This window comes from Miniopterus schreibersii (genome assembly GCF_964146895.1).
Source record: "Miniopterus schreibersii genome assembly, chromosome: 16".
Taxonomy (NCBI): domain Eukaryota; kingdom Metazoa; phylum Chordata; class Mammalia; order Chiroptera; family Miniopteridae; genus Miniopterus; species Miniopterus schreibersii.
Genome location: NC_138116.1, coordinates 9701701 through 9723072, shown reverse-complemented (window position 1 = coordinate 9723072; position 21372 = coordinate 9701701). Strand labels below are relative to the sequence as shown.

General features: G+C 58.0%; 1 protein-coding gene across 2 annotated transcripts; it reads left to right on the top strand.

Annotated features, from left to right (window-relative positions):
* Positions 1-796: 796 nt before the first annotated feature.
* On the top strand, positions 797-20355 carry ACE (angiotensin I converting enzyme). 2 transcript variants are annotated; one of them, XM_081115744.1, is made up of 25 exons: positions 797-1081; positions 1691-1858; positions 2468-2561; positions 3220-3363; positions 3816-4007; positions 4576-4673; positions 5066-5238; positions 5557-5780; positions 6120-6264; positions 6569-6667; positions 6920-7042; positions 7388-7599; positions 8267-8403; positions 9211-9369; positions 9610-9697; positions 11683-11826; positions 12001-12192; positions 13868-13965; positions 14151-14323; positions 16215-16438; positions 16748-16892; positions 17188-17286; positions 19070-19192; positions 19487-19674; positions 19837-20355. In XM_081115744.1, exons 1-25 carry the CDS (start codon positions 821-823, stop codon positions 20064-20066), a joined length of 3933 nt encoding a protein of 1310 aa, XP_080971870.1. In that variant the 5' UTR covers positions 797-820; the 3' UTR covers positions 20067-20355. The 2 variants fall into 2 exon arrangements, with proteins under 2 accessions (XP_080971870.1, XP_080971871.1); XM_081115745.1 differs by lacking the exons at positions 797-1081; positions 1691-1858; positions 2468-2561; ... (7 more) ...; positions 6920-7042; positions 7388-7599 and adding an exon at positions 7905-8130.
* Positions 20356-21372: the final 1017 nt, after the last annotated feature.

The window sequence follows — 21372 nt, the reverse complement described above, 5'->3', positions numbered from 1 at the left end:
GTCTGTGCTGTTGCTTCTGCATGCTCGGCTGACAGCTGTGTCCCCAATGGGAAGAGAGCAGGTGTGCCAGCGCTGGCCTGCCTCTCTGCCCCCCCAGAACAACCCGCTGCATTCTTTCCCCCTTTCCTGGCAGCCCCCCTCCATTCCCCAGGTGTGTGTGTTGCTGTTGGGGGCAGGGGCTCTGAACCCCAGGTGCCTGCCAAAGCCTAAACTCTTCCCCCACCCACAGGGCCCCCTCCTACACACACACACACACGCACGCACACACACGCACACACAGGCACACACGCGGCCTCCTGAGGAGCCGGATGGGGTCACCCATCCTTAACCCCGTCCCCGCTGGCCGGCGGCGGCGCTGTGCGCAGCTCCACCGCGTCTCTCTGGAGCCCGAGGCCCGGGGCTGCGGGGCCCCAAGGCTGAGCGTCAGGCCCCCGCGCGGAGGCCGAGCCCTGACGGCAGGGAGGGGGCGCGGCGGGCGGGCTGGGGTGCGCCAGCAGACGGCCGGGTCCCCGTCTCCAGGGGCGCGCGCTGGGGGCGCCCGGGGGCCCGCTAGCTTCCTCTGCCAGAGTCTGACCTAAGCGCCGTCCGCCACCCTCGGGCTGCGTCCCGGAGGGGCCGCCTCGGCTCCTCCCCGGCGGGCCCAGGAGCTCGGTCCCCGCCCCGCTCGCTCCGTTAGGCCCGCGCGGCCGGGAACTTTGGGCCGAGGAGGAAGCGCGCGGGGCGGGGAGGCGGGGGTGTGTCGGAAGGCGGCGGCCGCCGGGTTTTATAATCCGCCGAGCGGGCGCGGCGCGGGAGACGGGGCAGCACCGCGCACCGCGCCATGGGGGCCGCGTCGGGCCGCCGGGCGCCGGGGCACCGGCCGCCGCTCCTGCCGCTGCCGCTGCTGCTGCTGCTGCTGCCGCCGCCCGCCGCCCTGGCGCTCGCCCCCGAGATGCAGCCCGGGGACTTTGCCGCCGACGAGGCCGGGGCCCAGCTCTTCGTGCAGAGCTTCAACCCGAAGGCCGAGCAGGTGCTGTACCAGAGCACGGTCGCCAGCTGGGCGCACGACACCAACATCACCGAGGAGAACGCGCGGCGCCAGGTGGGAGCGCGGGCCCGGGGCGGGCGGGGGCGGGGCCCGGGCGCCCAATCACAGGCCCGCGGCCGGCTGCGGGGGCGGGAAGTCCCCGCCGAGCGCGCCCCCGGCCCACGGGCGGCGGGGCCGGGTGGGGCCCGCCGGCCACCCCCCACTCCCACCCGCCCCATCGACAGGAGGTGGGTGGCCTAGAGCGGTGCTGGGCACATGGTCCGTGCCAGCGCAGGGGCTGAATGGACGAGGCTGGCTCCACTGCGACCGAGTCCCCTCGGGGCAGCGCCCAGGGATGACCTCGGGCGGGGTCAGCGGCGGTCTCCGCGAAGGGCGCCCACTCTGCTCTGGACCCTCGTCCTCTCTGGCCACAGCCTACTCCTCTCTCACTTTTCTGTCTCCGCTCATCACTGTCTATTCTCCCTCTCCTCCCTCTGCCTCTCCTCTGGCCCCAATTTCTGCTCCACCGCTCCCCCAGGCAGAGCCCCCCAGTTCCTGACCCCAGGGCCCAAGAGGAGGTAATGCTCTCTAAAGCCCCAGTTTCCAGGAGCCCTTGGCCTTCCTCCCCTCCCCCAGCACCTTGACCTCCCCACATACACTTCCCTGCCCTCCTGGTGCCCACAGGAGGAAGCATCCCTGCTCAACCAAGAGTTTGCCGAGGTCTGGGGCCAGAAGGCCAAGGAACTGTACGACCCCATCTGGCAGAACTTCACCGACCCAATACTGCGAAGGGTCCTCAGTGGCGTGCGCATTCTGGGCCCTGCCAACCTGCCCCTGGAGAAGCGGCAGCAGGTGGGCCCGGTGGACTTGAGGGTGGACTTGAGGGTGGAGGCAGAGGTGTGGCCCGGGGTGCCTGCCAGTGCCCAGCTGGGGAGATGGGGAGGGGAGTCTGGGAGGGAGGGACCCTGGGATCCGCAGGGGAAACCAGCATGAGGATAGAATGGCTTTCCGAAGCTTTGCTTTTCCTTGGAGATAGGATGGAAAGGTTATTTTATGTTACAGCAAGTATTATGGAGTAGAAAGCAAAATGCAAGTAAACAATAAAAGACAAAACAGGAGTTTCCAGAATTTCTCCATAGGCTGGTTTGGTTTATAGACTTCCTTAGAAAGATTGAGGACTGAGAAGGTATCAAAGCCGGAGAGAGTGAGAGGGATCTGCCCTCACTTTGAGGTGGGAGCCCACCGCCTAACTCTCGGGACACTTGTCTCCACCTTCAGCGGCTGCCTCTGTTGGAAGGGGAATTGGTGTACTAGTAATCAGAAGTGTTCCTGGCGCCATCGAGTGGCCTGTCCAAGCCACATCCCCTTTCTGAGCCCTCTTTTCCTTCTAGCAAAAAGAGGAGGGGCTGGCCAGGTGGTCCTGGTGATATCCATCACTAACAGGTTCTCATTTCTCCCTAGTACAACTCTCTGCTAAGCAACATGAACAGGATCTTCTCCACCGCCAAGGTCTGCTACCCCAACAGGAATGACACCTGCGGGTACCTGGACCCAGGTACGACCCTGTTGCTACTGTCTCTCTCTAGCCCTTCCCCTCACCCTGCACCCAGGAGGATGACCAGTGGAGAGAGTGGGTGAACCCAATGGCTGTCAGGTGCCCCCACGCCCCTGCTTTTCCTGGCAAACTAACTTCTAGAATCTCCAATGCCATCCACCCCCACCCCACATGTGCTTTGGCCTGTCCCATTGCCACTAGCCTTCCTCCTGCCTTGTTTTGTTTTGTTTCCCCCTTTCATGGGTCCTCTCAGTCTCCCCAAGAGCCCTCCATAGGCCTTAGATCCCTTCTGGCTTCCACTTGTACCCTCCTCCCCTCTCCTCACACCCCACCCCCATTTCCTAGGCCACTTTGAGGTCAGCCACTCCATCCAATGAGCTATGAAGGGTCTGTCTGGGTTTCAGCCTCTGGATGTCCTCTTTGTGTCAACCACCTTAGATCATCGTTTCCCTGGAGACAAGGGCCCTGCCTTGGTTGCTTGCTTCATATAGTTCCCAGCCCCGTTCCACCCAGCTTATAGGTTGCCCTTGGCTTTGGGGGTGTCATGATGTTGAGGAAGCAGGTGGAGACAGAAAGGACCAATGTGGGAGCTGCCATGATGGTGATGCCGACTTCGACACAGAAGTCTTCTAACTGACCCTGCTCACTTGTCTCTCAGACCTCATGCATGTCCTGGCTGTCACACGAAACTACGGCCTGCTGCTGTATATCTGGGAGGGCTGGCACAATGCAGTGGGCATCCCACTGAAACCCCTATACGAGGAATTCACTGCCCTCAGCAATGAGGCCCACAAGCAGGATGGTGAGTGTGCCCCGCCCTCCCCAGCTTGAAAGGTGCTGTCCTGTCCACTGTCTCCACTGCGCCACCGCCCCTGAGGCAGGCAGAGCAGCTGTTGGGATGACCATCCACAGGCCAGGTCTCATGGATAGTGGATGGCGGAACCAGGCTTGAGCTCCGTCTGCCTTCTACCAGGCTGCTATCTCGCCCTGACACCATCCCTCCTCCCTGCCCCTCCAGGCACTCCTCCCCTCCCGAGCACTCATGGTTGCCTCTTGGCTCTCCAGGATCTAGTTAGCTGGAGTTCAACCCCCAGTTAGAAAATTGTAGACCGGCAACCCTCAAACCCCTCTCCAGACCCTCTCCAGCCCCTTTCCACACAGGCCCTGAGCCAGGATAGTGGGGAAGTAGTAGCTGGGAGGCGGAGGTGCCAAAGCCTCCAGCCTGAGCTGCACCCCAACACCACCCCCTGCTAGGCTTTGCGGACACGGGGGACTACTGGCGCTCCTGGTATGAGTCGCCCACCTTCGTGGAGGATCTGGAGCACCTCTACCAACAGTTAGAGCCCCTCTACCTGAACCTCCATGCCTATGTCCGCCGCAGGCTGCACCATCGCTATGGGGACAGATACATCAACCTCAGGGGACCCATCCCTGCTCACCTGCTGGGTAAGGACCTGGCCTCGCCTCCACACGTCCCAGGGATGGTTCTCATCTGTCCTCATCATGTCTCACATTTTAAAGCACTGCCCTGTTCCCTCCCATACACACGAGCCCATGTAGCTCACCCAATACCATCATAAAGCAGGTGATCCTCTCATTACCATCCTTGCTCTCCAGACGGAGACCCTGAGGCTCAGGGCACATAAGTGTCTTGGTAGAGGTCAGAGAGCTAGGAAAAGGCAGAGCCAGGACCCACACTGAGCTTGGACGCCAGGAGGAAGAAGAGTAATCATGGTTACCCCCCAGGAAGCCATCCCTGAGCCCTGCCTCAGGCCTGGGAAGCAGGGGTCCCAGCTCCCTCACAAAGGGCCCCAATAGCCTTGCCCGGGCTTCTGCTTGGCCAGCCCCAGGCACATGGAGCACTTGGGACTGTGAATGGGATTGATGTGGAGACTTCTGGCCTCAGTCCCAGGGTCTGGCTACTGTGGCCCAGGGTGCTGCTGGGTGCCAGGATGGGGAAGCAGGCTCCGGCTGGGCAGGGAACCAAGCTCTCTGGCTCCCCTCCTTTGTCTAGGGGACATGTGGGCCCAGAGCTGGGACAACATCTATGACATGGTGGTGCCTTTTCCTGACAAGCCCAATCTTGACGTCACCGACAGGATGGTACAGAAGGTAAGCTCGGGGCAGGTCAGGGTGGAGGCAATGAGAGGGAGACGAGAGGGGCGGCAAGGGGTCCTGTGCGGGAGATGGGCTGGGTAGGGACCTCGGTCCCTTCCTTTCTACAGAGAAGCAGCCTGAAGTTTGTGTACAAGCGATGAGCTGAGGTGTATGTCCTCTGTGAGGTGCCAGCCCCTCTCTAGGCCCCCACTGGCGAGGTGTGAGGAGTCCTCTTTGTTTATCCACTGTCGTTATTAGGGGCCCCACCTCTGGGAAGGGAGGCCATAGAGCAGACACACCCTTCATGGGCAGAGAGCTGACCTGGGTGGGGGACCCCAGCCCTGCCCCGGGGCAGCCACAGTGAGCTTGGGGCAGCCGGCCCCTGACCTGTACCCGCCCCCCACCAGGGCTGGAACGCGACACACATGTTCCGGGTGGCAGAGGAGTTCTTCACCTCCCTGGGGCTCTTGCCCATGCCTCCTGAGTTCTGGGCAGAGTCCATGCTGGAGAAACCAAACGACGGGCGTGAGGTGGTGTGCCACGCCTCCGCCTGGGACTTCTACAACAGGAAGGACTTCAGGTCTAGACACGGGGCAGGATGAGGAAGGTTCTGGGGCTTCAAGAAGGGCAGGCAGCCTGGGCACAGAGAAACCAGTTCCCAGGCCCACCTCAGTCAAAGCCCCAACACTGGCGGGGGTAGAGGAGGGGCTGGCCTACTCCAGGGCTGCCACTGGGCCGCCTTTCCTCAGCAGCTTTGACAAGTCACTTCTGTACCTTGGAATGATGAGGGCTGGGGCAAGGTAAAGGGTCTGCGTGTTTCCGCCAGCTCCTCTCCCCATGCTCTGGTCCCTGTCCTGCCCTATTCTTTATTCTCACCCTTACCCTGCCCCTGCCGCAGGATCAAGCAGTGCACACGGGTCGCTATGGACCAGCTTTCCACTGTGCATCATGAGATGGGCCATATCCAGTACTACCTGCAGTACAAGGACCAGCCTGTCTCCCTGCGCCAGGGTGCCAACCCTGGCTTCCACGAGGCCATCGGGGATGTGCTGGCCCTCTCCGTATCTACCCCTGCACATCTGTACAAAATCGGCCTGCTGGACCAAGTTGTCAACGACACGGGTATGGGGGCCATAGAGGACCCAACGCAGCCCCACCCAGCCCCACTCCACCCACAGCAGGACTCCACTTGCCCTTGCGCCCATCTGTCCTTCTCATTTCTGCTACACTACTTAGGTCAGGCAGGTTTGAGGATCCACCTGGTGCCTCACAGCCCACCCTGAGTCCCAACTCAACACTGCCCAAGGACCCTCTGCCAAGAGGGCGCCATGGTCTCGAAGGCTGGCCTTCCCTTCTCTGCGTCTGCCCAGCCATCCCTCCTGTGGGCTCCTCCCCAGGCCCACGGGATCCCAGCCAGATTCCCTTTTCTTCTCCAACCTCTCTCCTCTCATCTCCCAACAGAAAGTGACATTAATTACTTGTTAAAGATGGCACTGGAAAAAATTGCCTTCCTGCCCTTTGGCTACTTGGTGGATCAGTGGCGTTGGGGGGTCTTTAGTGGACGTACCCCCCCTTCCCGCTACAACTTTGACTGGTGGTATCTTCGGTGAGTAAACAGGGATCAGGGAGGGCCTAACCCCAAACGGCCGGCCCCTCGCCCTCCTGGGCAAGCAGGAGCCTCCTGCCTCCTTCAGTCCCAGGCCCCTCTTCTCTAATGACTCTCCATCCTTTGGCCCACTGCTTTCTTTCCTGCTGAAAACGCCCTCCTCCAGGAACCCTTCCTCCCCAACTCACCAGGATGGGAAGGGATGGCAGGTGGGAATGCCTGCTTGGCAGTCTTTTCTGCAAAGGTTAAGTCAGCCTATATTCAACACCTTAGGTCCTAAGATAATTTAACCATCTCCTTCTAGAACCAAGTATCAGGGCGTCTGTGCTCCAGTTGTCCGAAATGAAACGCACTTTGATGCTGGAGCTAAGTTTCACGTCCCACATATGACACCATACATCAGGTACTATTGCCCCACCCAGTTCAGGCAAACCTTTAGTCCCATTCCCTCTACTTCGGTGACTCTGGCCCCACCCCGTTCCCAGGGCTGGCTCCCACATCCTTCCCTGGAAATCGAGTGGGTCCCTCTCCTGGGCTAGGCTTGGTTCTCCCTTCTCCCCAGGCAGCCTGTCTAGCCTCTGCCCTGTGGGAAGCTGGACAGTGCCTGGGCAAGGGACCCTCACCAGTCCCCTTAATACCCACCCTGTGCCTGCAGGTACTTTGTGAGTTTTGTCCTGCAGTTCCAGTTCCATCAAGCCCTGTGCAAGGAGGCAGGCCATGAGGGCCCACTGCACCAGTGTGACATCTACCAGTCCACCAAGGCAGGGGACAAGCTCCGGTGTGTGGGAGAAAATGGAGGGGAAGTGGGCGGGGGAGGGAAGAGGCTGGTGAAGGGTATGTCTGGAGGCAGCTGGCTGCTCCAGTGGGGCACCACAGGGCCAGCCTGATGGGGGCCAACTTTATTCCCTACCCCATGCTTTCTTTCTCATCACACATTTATTAAGTGTGCCCAGATCTGAGGCCCCGGACCCTGCCCCCTTCATAGAGATCCTAGATCCCAAAGTGTTAGTGCCCCTGTTCTCGAAGTCTGCTGGGGGGCAGAAGTGGCTGGAGGGAGGGCAAGTGGGCCAGTAGTGAACACTGGCCTGAGTCCCCGTGTCATGGTGCCTGCTCTGCCTGGCAGGGAGGTGCTGCGGGCAGGCTCCTCGAGGCCCTGGCAGGAGGTGCTGAAGGATATGATCGGCTCAGATACCATGGACGCTCAGCCGCTGCTCAACTACTTCCAGCCAGTCAGCCAGTGGCTACAGGAGCAGAACGAGCGGAATGGCGAGGTCCTGGGCTGGCCAGAATATCAGTGGCAGCCCCCGTTGCCCAACAATTACCCAGACGACGTTGGTAAAGTTCTGAGTGAGAGTGGGGCGGGCCCCCTAAAGCACATTCTCAGTTCTGAGCTCCAGACCCCAGGCCCCCCTTCCAGTTCCTGGTCAACTCCCCCAGCTTGGCCCTGGTGCCCAGCTCTGAAGGGCCAGGCAGCCCCTTAGCTCATCAGCGGGGCCCTGGGGTGGGGTTGGGCCTGTCTTTCCCCCAGCATTTTAGAGAGGGTGTGCCCAGGTCTGAGGGTGCCCTGGAGACAGGCTGACCGGTCACGCTGCTCTATGAGGTCACACTGCAGGCTCCGCTCTTATTGGCCAGGGGGCGGTGGCTGCAGGGCTCTCTCTCCAGTGGCCATGGGCCAAGGTTGGGCTGCTCCAGGACTGCCTATCCTCCTCTTCCTCTTTCTGCTCTGCTGCGGCCACCCCCTGCTGGGGCTCCTCACCCAGGGGGTCACCCACCAGGTGACAAAAAACCATGGAACATCCAGCCAGGCGACAACCAGAATCCAGACAACAACCAGCAGCCAGACAACCCAGAGCACAAGCGGGACCAGTGGGTGGCTGGGGCAGGGCCGCGAGGGGGCGAGGAGGCAGGGGCTGGGGAGGCAGGAGGGGGGGGCAGCGGCTCAGCGCCGCTGCAGGAGAGGGCAAGGGGCAGCCTGTCTGTCTCCCTCCACTCTGCCCCACAGTCATGGTGACCGATGAAGTCACGGCCAGAGACTTTTTGGAGGAGTATGATAAGAAATCGCTGATATTGTGGAATGAGTATACGGAGGCCAACTGGAACTACAACATCAACATCTCCTCGGAGACCAGCAAGACCCTGGTAGGGGCCGCGCCCACGCTGCACGAGGGGGGCTCCGAACCCAGGGCAGTCAGGCCTCCCGCCCGCCCCGTGTCACCTCAGTGCGGGGAGGCTGTCAGAATCCTTGAAAAATCCAGGTGGAAAATTTAAAACAAGACTCAGTTCCAGGTTTGGGTGGGCGTATACTCACACCTGAACAAGTCGTAGCTCATTAACAATCTGTTGTTAGCGCAGGAGTAATTGTACACAGATAAGTGATGCTAAAGTCAGTTGTTTTAAAAGATTTAAAGTCCCCGTTTGCCACTACAGCGAGGGCTACCCTTCCCTCCAACCCCAGCCTCCACATGCGTGGGGGTGCAGGTCATACCGAGGTGGGCCACAGAGAGCCAGCACCCCTCGAAGACCCGTGTGAGTTGGCTGCTGTCCCCGGCCCTTTACCACTGTTGGTTCACTTATTCCTCCACAGCCTTGCAGAATCAATGCTCTTATTCCCATTTTACAGATGAGACCCTGAGGTTCAGAGAGGCCAGGCACAGCACTAACAGGAAGCTGCCTCCAACCCAGCAGCCTTTAAGATACGGGGTGGGGCCCCCCTTCTCTCCCCTGCCAGGATATGTCTGTGGGCATCTGTGGAGGGGCATGGATTGCACCCGGGACACTAGAGACAGTCCAGGCTGAAGAGGGTCTTTATAGGCAAAGGCATCAACTTGATAAAACTGCTCTCCCTGCCGCCCCCCCCCGCCCCTCTGGCTCCCCACACAGCACCTCCTCCTCAGAGCCTCTCCAAAGCTCCCAGGCCTCCCAACACGGTTCCCCCTGTGCCCACAGCTGCTGAAGAACCTGCAGGTGGCAAACCACAGTGTCGAGTACGGCATGAAGGCCAGGCATTTTGACATTACCTACTTCCAAAACGCCACCATAAAGCGGATGATACACAAGATTCGGGACCTGGAGCGAGCAGCGCTGCCTCCCGAGGAGCTGGAGCAGGTGTGTGGCTCGGGGGGAGCAGGGAGCGGAGGGTCCAAGGTCAGGACCAGGTTCCGGCTCAGGGAAGCGAGCCCGGTACAGGGTCTGGCCTTCCTCGATTTGTCAAGCCCCGCCATCTGCCGCGTCACATGCGCCTTTGGGAACACGCTCCCCCAGGTCCACAGCCCCCCCCACTGGGATGCCGGGGTGGAGCAGGCAGCAAAGGGGTGCAGCCCGCTGCCTCTCTCCTTCCTCTCGCAGTATAACCAGCTGGTGATGAACATGGAGACCACGTACAGCATCGCCTCTTTGTGCCTCCCCAATGGCACCTGTCTAAACCTAGAGCCCGGTGAGCGCCCATGGGGAAGAAGGGGGGGGCGGGGGAGGCTGGGGTTGGCGCAGTGTGAGGGGTGCTGGCCTGTGGAAAGGGGGTTAGGTGCTCCTAACTCGTGGGGTCAGCATGCCCAGGAAACTCACCCCCCTGTTTTCCACCAGTGGGGTTTCCCTGCCACCACTTAGAACCAGCCCCCACGTCCTCTCTGCCCTAATCCGCTGCTCTCCCGTGGCTCCACCCATCGCTCCCTCCAGGACCCCTCCAAGATCTCGCATGCTCTCCTTCCTCCCTGCACTCTGCCCTTCAGAGCAGGGGGTCTCTCAAATTCGCCTTTCCAGGGCTTGGACTCCCAGGCCTCCACATTGGGTCGGAGCTCCAGACACTTCCCCTCTATGCCCCTTTCTTGATCTTTTCCATGACTTCCCCACCTTCTCTGGCACCTCCCTTGCCCCCCAGAAACTGAAGCTACAACCCTAGAAACCACTTCCGTGGTCCACTCCCTCGACTGCCACTTCCTGCTGGAAAGAGTGGACTGGCTGTTGCTTGCCCCCTTTCTTTTGCCACACTGGCAGGTCCTTCTTACCTTCTCCCCTTTGAAACAGCTCACCCTGGGCACCCAAGTACCTACACACCCCCTCCTCCCTCCTGACCCACCCTTCCCAGGGTTTCCGAGCCAGAGGCTTAAACATTCTTTCTAAGGAATCTCCACCCAGAAACAGCCTCTTCCTAGCCCTCTGCCCAACTCCCACATTAGAACAATGACAAATAGAAGGGGAAATGGAAAATAAACAGGGGAGAGAAACAGCTTTTGTGGGACAGGGTCTGGCCTACGGGTTGTGTATGTGGGTAGGCACGCAAAGCGTTGGGGGGGCATGCGCCGTGTGTGCATGTGCACGCGTGTGATGTGCGTGTGGACGTGTATGTGTCTGCATGTGTTTACGGAGAAGAGCTTTAACAGGAATGTAGCCCTCATTCCCCCTCCCCCACATCAATTAGCCTCTTAATCCAGGGCTAGGCCATCAGGTCACTGCCAGCAGTAAAAATACAAAACAGCCACAGACACAAAAACTCACATCGGCAGGGGGCAGATGTGAAATTCTCAAAATACAGTTTCTTCCAAACAAAATGAACCTGAATGCACTTTCTCGGTGAGAAGTAGTTATCATGTAGCAGGTCAGATAATGCGGTGTGGACAGCCCCTGATGCTGTCTAAAGTCATCTGGCTGGGGATGGGCAGGAAGGGAAGCCGACGTCGGTCTGAGTGGGGCTTCAGAACTGACACACAAGCTCTCGCCATCCTCAGCCCAGCTCTGTGGCATGGATGTCAGCTCCTTGCAGTCCATATCGATGAGTCACACGTAGTCAGTGGCTTTGACAGGACCCAAACCCAGGATTTCTGGCTCCCTGATGCTGCTATTATTTTATCCAATCCAATCTGACTACAGTTTGTGAAAGATGCCCTGAGCTCTGTAGGGACCCAGAAATGAATGAGGGACACTCCCTGCTCAGGGGCCTCACGTTCCCATTTGATTTTTGACCAGCATTATCCCCACTTTATGGGTAGGAAAGAGGGGTCCCATGACTTGCAGGGCAATTTGGGGTCAGTGAGAGACAAGAACAAGAACTCAGGTCTTTTGGCCTCCAGGCCATTTCCCCCAGGCAGGGGCTGAGCAGCAGCTCTGCAGTCAGGGCCTTTGGATTGTGCCCCAGCTCAGCCACTTCCTGGCTGGGGACCCAGCCATGTCACCTAACTGCTCATGTGAAAACAAGCACAGCGAAACCCTGCGGTTGCCTGTATGGTGTCCATGCAGCGCCAGGCCCCTGGTCTGGAACCCGTGGGCCCCTTAGAGAGGGCAGCACCCCGTCTCCCACTTCCCTAGCCTTGCTGCCTGTGCAGTTTTAGTCTAGCTCTGAAGTCCTGTGGCTGAATTCACCTAGAAGGAGGTGAGAGGTGGGCTGAGGGGGGGGGCGCTCAAGCCTGAAACCCCCTACACCCCCAGATCTGGTAAACCTGATGGCCACATCCCGGAATTATGAAGAACTGTTATGGGCATGGAAGGGCTGGCGAGACAAGGTGGGAAGAACCATCCTCCTTTCTTTCCCCAAATATGTGGAGCTCTCCAACAAGGCTGCCCGGCTCAATGGTAAGTCCCTCCTGCCAATGTCACTGGCTCTGGTCCCAGCCCCCCTGGGGCCCTCAGAGAGGTCCTCGGAGACCCTAAGCCCGATGAGACGGCTGTCCCTGGAGGAGGTGGTGGCGATGGGGAGTGCTCAGGAGACGGCCAGGTATTCAGAGAGCCTGTTGTGCCCCTCTGCAGGCTACATAGACATAGGGGACTCGTGGAGATCTACGTACGAGATGCCAACCCTGGAACAAGAACTGGAGGAGCTCTTCCAGGAGCTGCAGCCACTCTACCTGAACCTGCACGCCTACGTGCGCCGGGCGCTGCACCGCCACTACGGGCCCCTGCACATCAACCTGGAGGGCCCCATTCCCGCTCATCTGTTGGGTGAGGGCAGGCGCTGCGCCTTCTAGAGGAGATGAAGACAGATGCCAGTGTGAGGGAGGGTGGCGCCAGGGCTGGCCAGAGAGCAGAGGGCAGGCGGGGAGGGTCTACAGATGGCACTGCGGGCTGGCAGAGTGAAAAGACTTGAGCCTGGAGGGAATGTTGCCAATGCTGCAGTGGGTGGGGGCTGGGGGTGGGGAGAAGAGCCCCTGCTTGCCCTTGGTGCTCCATTTGCTACAGATACACGTGGTGCAGGTCACCATGGATGGGACAGTGGGGGGCAGTTCATAATCTTGCCATGGGGAGCCCACATCACCCATCACAGCTCAAGACAGCAGGATACAGAGGGTGAGGAAGGGGCTGTGGGTAGGAGCTGAGGCCCATCCAAGAGATGGCATGTGAGTGAAGCCATGAAAGATGAGAGGTTCTGATAGGTGGAGAAAGTAGTGGCAGGGAGGGGAAGAGCAGACACAGCTTTCAGCCTAAGGAAGTTAGGAGACCAGAGAAGAGCCTTGAGAGTGTAGATGTACCTCAGTGTTTGCGCCTTCTTTTCCAGGGGTTGTAAATCCAAATGCCCTGAAGACATGCAGTAGGCAGTGGAAGATGATTAGGGATGGTAGGGACCGGAACCGAGTAGAGGCCAGCTACTGTTGGGCCGTTGGGAACATGTTACTGTGAGCAGAAAGGCCAGATGGGGCCACAGACTATTTACAAGTCATGAGAGAGAACCCAAAAACTGGTCTGGTTTGGGGTCTAGTTCCCACTCAACCTGAAGGGTCTCTGCCACCCAAGAGGCCTGTCCTTGATCCCTCTCTGATGAGACCGAAGAACATCAGAGTAGACAGATATTAGCTTGATGACTGAGAAACACAAACCCTGGGAAGGGAAGCAATATGCCTGGTGGCCCTGGGTGGCGGGGGGGGGGGGGGGGGGGCAGAGCTGGGCTTAGAACTCAGCCCCTGGGATTGGAGTGGCCAGGCACTGGCTCCCTCACATGCTCTCTTTCTCACTCACTCACTCACTCTAACTCTCACCACTTTGTACTTTAGACACCATCCGACATCAGCTCAGGCTTAAGCCCTTTTGTCTATGAAAGATTCTCTACTTCAAATCTATTTCTGGACCTTTCCACTCCTGAATACCTTCCTTTTCTCCAGTCCTGGAGAACTGGACTCCTCTCGTGTCCTAAGTGCAAAGGTATCAACCTCTCCTGAAGGCAGGTGGGACCACATAAACCAACCTCAGGTGACGTGGAGGGGACACAGCCTGACTGCCTGCCTTTAAACCCAGCCCTTTCGATTAGGAGCCATGGGCCCTGGGCGGGTTACTTGACTCTCAGTAAGTGGTGGCCACATGCTCGTAGATGTTCCAGGGACCCAAAGCTTCTGCATTTGTACACAGCTGCTAGTCACACTGGTCTTCACTGCTCAAGGGACCATCTTGATTCTCTGATCGCTAGCAAGGGTCTCACCCATGAGCCAGGAAAGTGGGCATGATGTGTGGACTGAAGACTGTATGTCAGATGCCCAGCACAATCTATAAACAGTGGAAGCTCAAGAGATACGTCACGATCGGCAGGACTGGGACTTAATGCCCCCTCCCTGCGTGATGGCGCTGAGCCTGAGAAGTAACATCTCTCTCTCTTGTCTACACCTTCCCTTCTTCTGCCCACCTCCAGGGAACATGTGGGCACAGAGCTGGTCCAACATCTATGACTTGGTGATTCCCTTCCCTTCAGCCCCCAAGATGGATGCCACGGAGGCCATGATAAAGCAGGTCAGCACCTGTCCTCTCCTGCCACCCTTGCTCCTCCAGAGGCCCCAGGGCACAGGGAGGGGAAGCCCGCCCCGCAGGGAGAGGGCCCTTTGAGCCAGTTCCTTCCTTCCAGCTTGGTCCCTCTGCTGGGACTCACAGTCTGTCCCCACAGCCCCCGGTTTGAGCAGAGCCCCCTCTGCTTGCAGGGCTGGACACCCAGAAGGATATTTGAGGAGGCGAACAATTTCTTCATCTCCTTGGGGCTGCTGCCCGTGCCCCCGGACTTCTGGAACAAATCGATGCTGGAGAAGCCGACCGACGGGCGGGATGTGATATGCCATGCCTCTGCCTGGGACTTCTACAATGGCAAAGACTTCAGGTGTGTCCGGGTTGCAGCCAGGGGACTTCACCCTGAGTCCATGGGCAAGGGGACGAGCCAAGTAAAAGCTCCACTGCTGTCCCCTCTCAGCCAGAGGGAGCAGAAACAGGTGCAGGGCCCAGAGCGAGGATGGAAGGTCAATAGTATGGGGCCTGGCCTCCACTCGGCCCTCGGCTTCTGGCAGGGGAACTTCATCTACCAGGTGATGGTCTTTTCAAATGCCAGCCAGCTCTGCCAACATGGTCAGTCGTCAGTGCCCAAGATCCCAGACGTGGGTGTGAGCTGCCCACCTTCCCTCACTCCCGGGTGGCCCCTGTATACAGCTAGCCCTCTGCTTGGGCGCATGTACCTTGACAGAGGGAGACACTTGAGGACATGGCGACTTTACACAGATCCGCCCTCACTGGCACAGGCTCAGGAGCTGTCTTCATCAGAGGATAATGTTTCGGTTGTCTGTTGCTACATAACACACCACCCCATGCTTAGCAGTATAAAACAACTTGATTACTCTCATGACTTTATGGGTTAGGCGGCACAATGGAAGTGGCTTGTCCCTGCTCAGCGATGATGGAGACCTCAGCTAGAGTAGCTCTGATGGCTGGGATGGCTCAATGAGGCCATCTATGTGTGGCCTTGGTTCTAGCTATTAAGGTTCAGTTCCCCAGTTTTTCTCCATGTGGCACATGCTGGCACAGAAATGCTTGAGTTAGTGTCTTCACTCACACGTTGGGTCCCTGGACTGGGATGGCTGGACAGCTGGGGGCTGGCGGGTCGTTTCTCCATGCTAGTTTGGGCTTCCTCACAGGATGGCAGTCAGACAGTGAGATTTCTTACCTGGCAGCTGGCATGCCCCAAAGAGAAAGCAGAAACAGCTAGGTCTCTTAAAGGTTAAGTCCAAAACGAGCAGAGTCACTTCGGCCAGATTTTATTGGCTAAAGCAAGGCCAACCTAGATTCAGGAGGAGAGAAAGAAGACCCCGCCTCTTGGGAGGGAGAGTAGCAAAAATGATCTGTGACAGCGGATGAAGTGTTTCTTATGAGAAAGGTGGACACCGAGAACCTGGAACGAGCCAGACAGGCTTCACAGGCCCACTGGCCTTGGGCCTTTCCTTCAAAGGCATGAGGACTACAGCTATAGGGCGGGGCATGGACAGAATCAAGGTTGAGAGCTCTTTTGGGGGTCCTCCCTTGTATGGGAACCATAGGAGAAAGTGGACAGACCTGAGCCTCATTGGAACCAGGATGCTAGGCAACTCTTCCCCTTCCCAAGAGAACGGCAGGAAAATGGAGTCAACTGACCTGAAATGCTCTGCTTAGGTCCAAGGGAGAATTTCATTGGCTCACAAAAGAGAATGAGGAAAGATGGAGAAAAATGGAACCTCTGGCTTGGATAGCTCTGCAGGTGTCATTTTAGTCGTGGCCATAAAAACTGTGGGGTGAATATGCTTGCTGGTGTTGGGCACATGGGATGCAGAATAGCTCAGACACTGGTTTCCTTCAGGAAGCCTAAGTCTTGGGAGAACCAAAACACATGCATGAGAAACCACAGGAACAACATTCTAGAAAGTCCTACACTGAACATAAAGGAGTGTCCCAATGCCTCTAGAGTAAGTCAGGAAGCAACATGGCCATGTGGGCTGGAGTTATTCGTAAAAGTTGGAAGCAAAGGGATGTCCTGAATGACAATACTCTAGGGGCTTCCAACCCCCAAATTCCCTCTTTCTCAGGCTCACTCCATATCTGCTTTTGGTTTTCTTTCCCATAGTGCTGTGTTCCCTGCTTACAGCAGTGGTGGGGGTGCTGCTCTGCACGCAGTAAGGACAGCAGGTGCCTTTGCCTCAGGGCTCCTCACTGTCCCCTTTCACACCCTCTCCCTATCCCTGTGTTCCCAGGATCAAGCAGTGTACCAGTGTGAGCATGGAGGACCTGGTGGTGGCCCACCATGAAATGGGCCACATACAGTATTTCATGCAGTACAAGCACTTGCCTATCACCTTGCGGGAGGGTGCCAACCCTGGCTTTCACGAAGCCATTGGGGATGTGCTGGCCCTCTCGGCATCTACCCCCAAGCACCTACACAGCATCAACCTGCTGAGTAGCGATGGTAACAGCTACGGTAAGAGAAGAACCGGAGATCCTGGTGGGCAGAGGGACCAGGAAGGAGCAGTGAGCTTGGGAGGTGCGGAGAGGGAACTTAAAGGCCCACAGGCAGAGGTTGGGGCAGAGCAATGGGGAATAAGGGGGCCACCAGCAGAGTAAGCCAGGAGGTTGGAACCCACAGACCACCCCTAGAGGCAGGTCGCAGGAGCCAAACAGGTCCAGCTCACCCCTCCCCTCTCCACCCATCACACACCCATCACAGCCAAGCTGCTAGGACATGGCAGGAGGCGGTGTGGATGTGACTCAAGCCCCCTTCCCTTGGCAGAGCAAGATATCAACTTTCTGATGAAGATAGCCCTGGACAAGATCGCCTTTATCCCCTTCAGCTACCTCATTGACCAGTGGCGCTGGAGGGTGTTTGACGGAAGCATCACCAAGGAGAACTACAACCAGGAGTGGTGGAGCCTCAGGTTCTAGAACATTCCCTTGGGGTTGTGGGTTGGGGGGTCTCCATGGGTGTCTGTGTGTCTGTGTTTACAGCATCTAAGTGTGTGTGTGTGTGTGTGTGTACATGTGCATATGAATCTTTGTGTGTGAGTGATGGGGTTTGTAGGGGTTATTGTGCATGGAGACATAGCACTTTGGAGTCTGGAATGCCCAGGGCAGCCCCAGGTGCAGGGACCATCCTGCAAGTCAAAAATCCCAACCCTCCCTGGCTTGATTCTCCCCCAAACCCTTTCTCCAAACTGTCTTGCACCTTTACAGGCTGAAGTACCAGGGCCTCTGTCCGCCAGTAACCAGGTCTCAAGACGACTTTGACCCAGGGGCCAAGTTCCACATTCCTTCCAATGTGCCTTACATCAGGTAACCAGGGAAAGGGAGGAGCCCACTCAGTGTTCAAACTGCTGTCACTGCCAGGTTGGGTCAGGGGGACCCGGGGGACCCGGCTGCACTGCGCAATTTGCCTGATCCACTTACCCTCAACCAGGCTGACCATTGTTTTACTCTTTGATAATGACAAGAGCTTCTACCCTGCAGACAGCGGAAGGCAGAAACACTACTGCAACTGGTTCATGGTTTCAAGACCTTGGTCGGGTAGTTAACATTATTAACCATGGCCCATGGCTAGATCATGCCCTGAGCACTGTTACTCTGGTTTTGTTTTCCTTTTCTTAAAAAATTGCAATTCCTTTATTTTATATTTTATATTTTGAACGTATTTCCTGTGATATAATTTGAGTCGTGCCTGGAAGATCTACGTACTAAAACTAGGATTAGAGACCCAGTTAAATCGGGAGGCTGTGTTGATAGGGGTAAGGGGTTGTGCACTTGTTGCAAGAGTTAACTTCCAAGCATGCTATCTCATACAGAACAGGCTTGGGAAATGGTGGCCATAACCCACCATTCTTAAATTACTCTCTGAAATCACACGTGTAAACACACTAGCACCCTAAGTCATGCAGGGGCAGTGTGAAGGTGTCTGGTGCAGCCCTTTACTTTCTATGCGCTACAGTCTAAATGGGTAATTGCAGTCTGGAGTCCTCCTGGGAGGCAGGGATCTGGGGAGGCCTCAGGTGGGGTTCCAGGTGCCCCTGGACTGCAGGTGGCACAGGCACCCACGAGGCAAGGCGCAGAGCGCAGTGAAGGCAGCCCCAGGAGGGCTATGGCTTCATCCAATCCTTGCCTCCTATGGTCCCTAGAAGTCCACTGACAGAGGGCCCACTGTGCCCATCTTTCCACCCCACCACCCAGTGTGATGTCAGCACATAGTCAAGGTCTAATACATAAGTATGGAGTAGGTGAATTGTGTCCCCCGGGGTCCATGAAGGGAAAGAAAGCCTGCTCAGATGTTCCAGAGAGCAGCAATGGGCAGGGGACCAAGGAGATTCAAGGGCACCTGGGAACAGGCCCGACTTTGACAGTGTGCCAGAATGACCCATAGGGGGGCCTCCACCCGCCTTCCCCACTGGTTTCCAGGCTTCCAAGCTGGCATTCACTTTCACACAGAAGCAGGCCCACGTGGTTAGCTTCCGAGCTTAGCATAGATAATTCTCCAGGCAGGGGTGGCAAAGGAGACTCATTCCTAATTCTGACCAGCTGCTTTGGCAAAGCACTTTTAGGAAACACCAGGAAAGTCAGTGGCGCATGGCTTGTGCCCAGCATTCAAAGTGGGAGGCCTGTGCTGCTTGTTTGGGACACTCAAAACCCCTGCAGACTGAGAGGTTGCTCCGGCCTTGACCAGCCCATTTCTACCAGGGACTCCCTGCTGCTTTGGGATCAAGGAGATCACTGGGCTGGCTGCCCTGCCTAGATAGCCCTGCCAGATAGATATGATCTTTTGGGCAACCCTTGGCCTCTACTTGCATATACCCCAGGAATGGAGACCTCGCTGTCTCTCAAGTGGCCCGCCAAACCTTTAAAGGACTCTGCCCTGACCCTCCACCCCATGAGTGGCCCCAGAGCTGCTCAGCCCAGGCCCTCCCGAGGTGTGGAGAGAGCCTTGCGAGTATAAGGCGTGGAAGGGGGCCTGGATGACGCTGAAAGCCAGGGTGGGTTCGCCCTGACACCCTGGCTGCAGTGGGAGGCTGGGGCAGTGGGGGCTGGAGCACAGGCTCCTCACCCCCAGCCACGCCTCCCTCTCCTGCAGGTACTTCATCAGCTTCATCATCCAGTTCCAGTTCCATGAGGCGCTGTGTCAGGCGGCTGGCCACAAGGGCCCCCTGCACCAGTGTGACATCTACCAGTCCAAGGAGGCAGGGAAGCGCCTAGCGTGAGTCTTTCCTGGCCTTGCTGTGACTGTTTTCCACTCTCTGGCCCCTCAGCTTTGAGGAGCCCCATGGGCTCTTCTGGGAACACCGGCCTTTCTGGTGCTTGGGCTGGGAACTCCCAGGTGGAGACTATGAGTCGGGATGAGCCCTCTCGGGAGGAAACTGGAGCCTCCTGAGCCCAGGCCATCCCTCTCCTACCCCCACTGTCAGACGGAGGGCGTTAGGCTGAGGCAGGAGGGGTGGCGGCCCTCTCACCCGTCCTCTGACTCGGTGTCCTTTTGCTGGTGCTGCCCCAGGGATGCCATGAAGCTGGGCTACAGTAAGCCGTGGCCTGAGGCCATGAAGCTGATCACGGGCCAGCCCAACATGTCGGCCTCGGCCATAATGAGCTACTTCAAGCCGCTGATGGACTGGCTCCTCACTGAGAACGGGCGGCATGGGGAGCAGCTGGGCTGGCCGCAGTACAACTGGACACCCGACTCCGGTACCAGCACCCCCCACCTCTGCCCCGGGCACCCGCAGCGCCCCAGCTCAGGCGGGCTCCAGTCTGACCTCAGAGCAGCCTAGGGAAGCCAGCGCAGTGCCACCCCCTGCCCACCCCCTGCCACCCCCTGCCCACTGCCCTGCTCTCCTTGCTTCTGCCCAGCTCGCTCGGAAGGCTCCTTCGCAGGCAACGGCCGCGTCAACTTCCTGGGCATGAACCTAGAGGAGCAGCAGGCCCGCGTGGGCCAGTGGGTGCTGCTCTTCCTGGGTGTCGCCCTGCTGGTGGCCACTTTGGGCCTCACCCAGCGCCTCTTCAGCATCCGCCACCACCACATCCACCGGCCCCACCGTGGGCCCCAGTTTGGCTCTGAGGTGGAGCTGAGACACTCCTGAGATGAGCAGGCCGTGCTGGCCAGCTGGGGAGCACCTGCCACAGAGACACCGGGATAGGGACCTGAGGTGGCCTGAAAACCCTGTATTCCTCTCACAGCTCCCCCTAGCCCACCCTCCTCCTCCTCCTGCCCTGTCCCTCCCCTCCTGCCTCCAGCCCTGCGCTGAGAATCTGTCTTCCACACCCAGAGCCACCGTGACCCCTTCCCCCCAGCCCCTGGGCACCAGGCCACCTAACAAGGAACCCCCTCCCAGTCTCTCTTTGAATACAATTAAAGGTCCTGCCCTCCCATCTGAGTCTGTGTCCCTCGCTGGGAAGCCAGGAACAGGGTCAGGGACGCTCTCCCTCCTCCTGGCACTCAGGCTGGTCATTCAATGGGCATCTTCACCCTCCTCCAAGAAGGGCCTGGGAAAGTGCCCCAGAGCTCTGGCCCGGGCACCACCCAGCAGTGCCCACGCCTGTCTTCCCTCCAGCCCAGGCAACCAGCCGATGTCCTGCCTTGGCAGTCAGCCCCTGCCTGGCCTGGGCACCAGCCCAGGAGGACTCTGGGAAGCAGACTTTCGGGACTTCCCGCCTCACATTTCCATGTGCTTTGGGAGTCCTACCCAAGCTGTTCCCAAAAATGGCCAGGTCCCCAGGTTGGAGGCTCTCTTGGGGGACATGCCTTGAGTGAGCCTGACTCGCTGAGGGTGCGGAACTGGCCTCGTGGCCACCTCAAGCTCCTTCCTACCTGTACCAGCTCCATGTCCTCTTGTATAAGTGGACAGAACCACTTGAGTATTGGCCATGGGGCCCATGGCCAGGTCCCTTTGCCCCAGCTGGAGAGGGGCCCTAAATGCTGGAGCTTGGCAGTAGCCAGAGCCCACCCAGGAATTAACTGCCCAGTGCTGCCCCTACCTGTCCCCCCAGCACATGCCCTCGCCCTGAGCCTCCCCTCGGAAGGCCAATGTGGGTTTGAGGGACTATCATTTTGAGGAACACATCTTTATAACTTTTAACTACGTTTATTGTAGAAAATTTGTAAAATCCAGAAAACTATAAAGAAATAAAAGCCCTTTATATCAACACCAAGAGAGAAGCACTGTTGACATGTGGTGTATATCCTTCCAGTCTATTTTTCTCAGCACATAGTTTGAACAGGATCACACTGTCCTGAGTTGTGGATCCTTCTTCCTGTTAACAGGACTAGATGTTTTTTTCAAACATGTAAATGCCAAACCTGGAATCTGGCCAAATGGAAGTTGGTCAGTTTTCCAGGGCCATAGGCTTCCACTGCCAGCCTGGCCCCCTCTGTCAGGACCCTTGGTC

Bases quoted from the DNA above. Each gene is read 5' to 3' on its own strand.
- ACE (XM_081115744.1), top strand. From the start codon at position 821: ATGGGGGCCGCGTCGGGCCGCCGGGCGCCGGGGCACCGGCCGCCGCTC. The intron at 9,370-9,609 runs GTGTGTGGCTCG...TTCCTCTCGCAG, and splicing joins CTCCCGAGGAGCTGGAGCAG to TATAACCAGCTGGTGATGAA. The intron at 17,287-19,069 runs GTAACCAGGGAA...CCTCTCCTGCAG, and splicing joins TCCAATGTGCCTTACATCAG to GTACTTCATCAGCTTCATCA.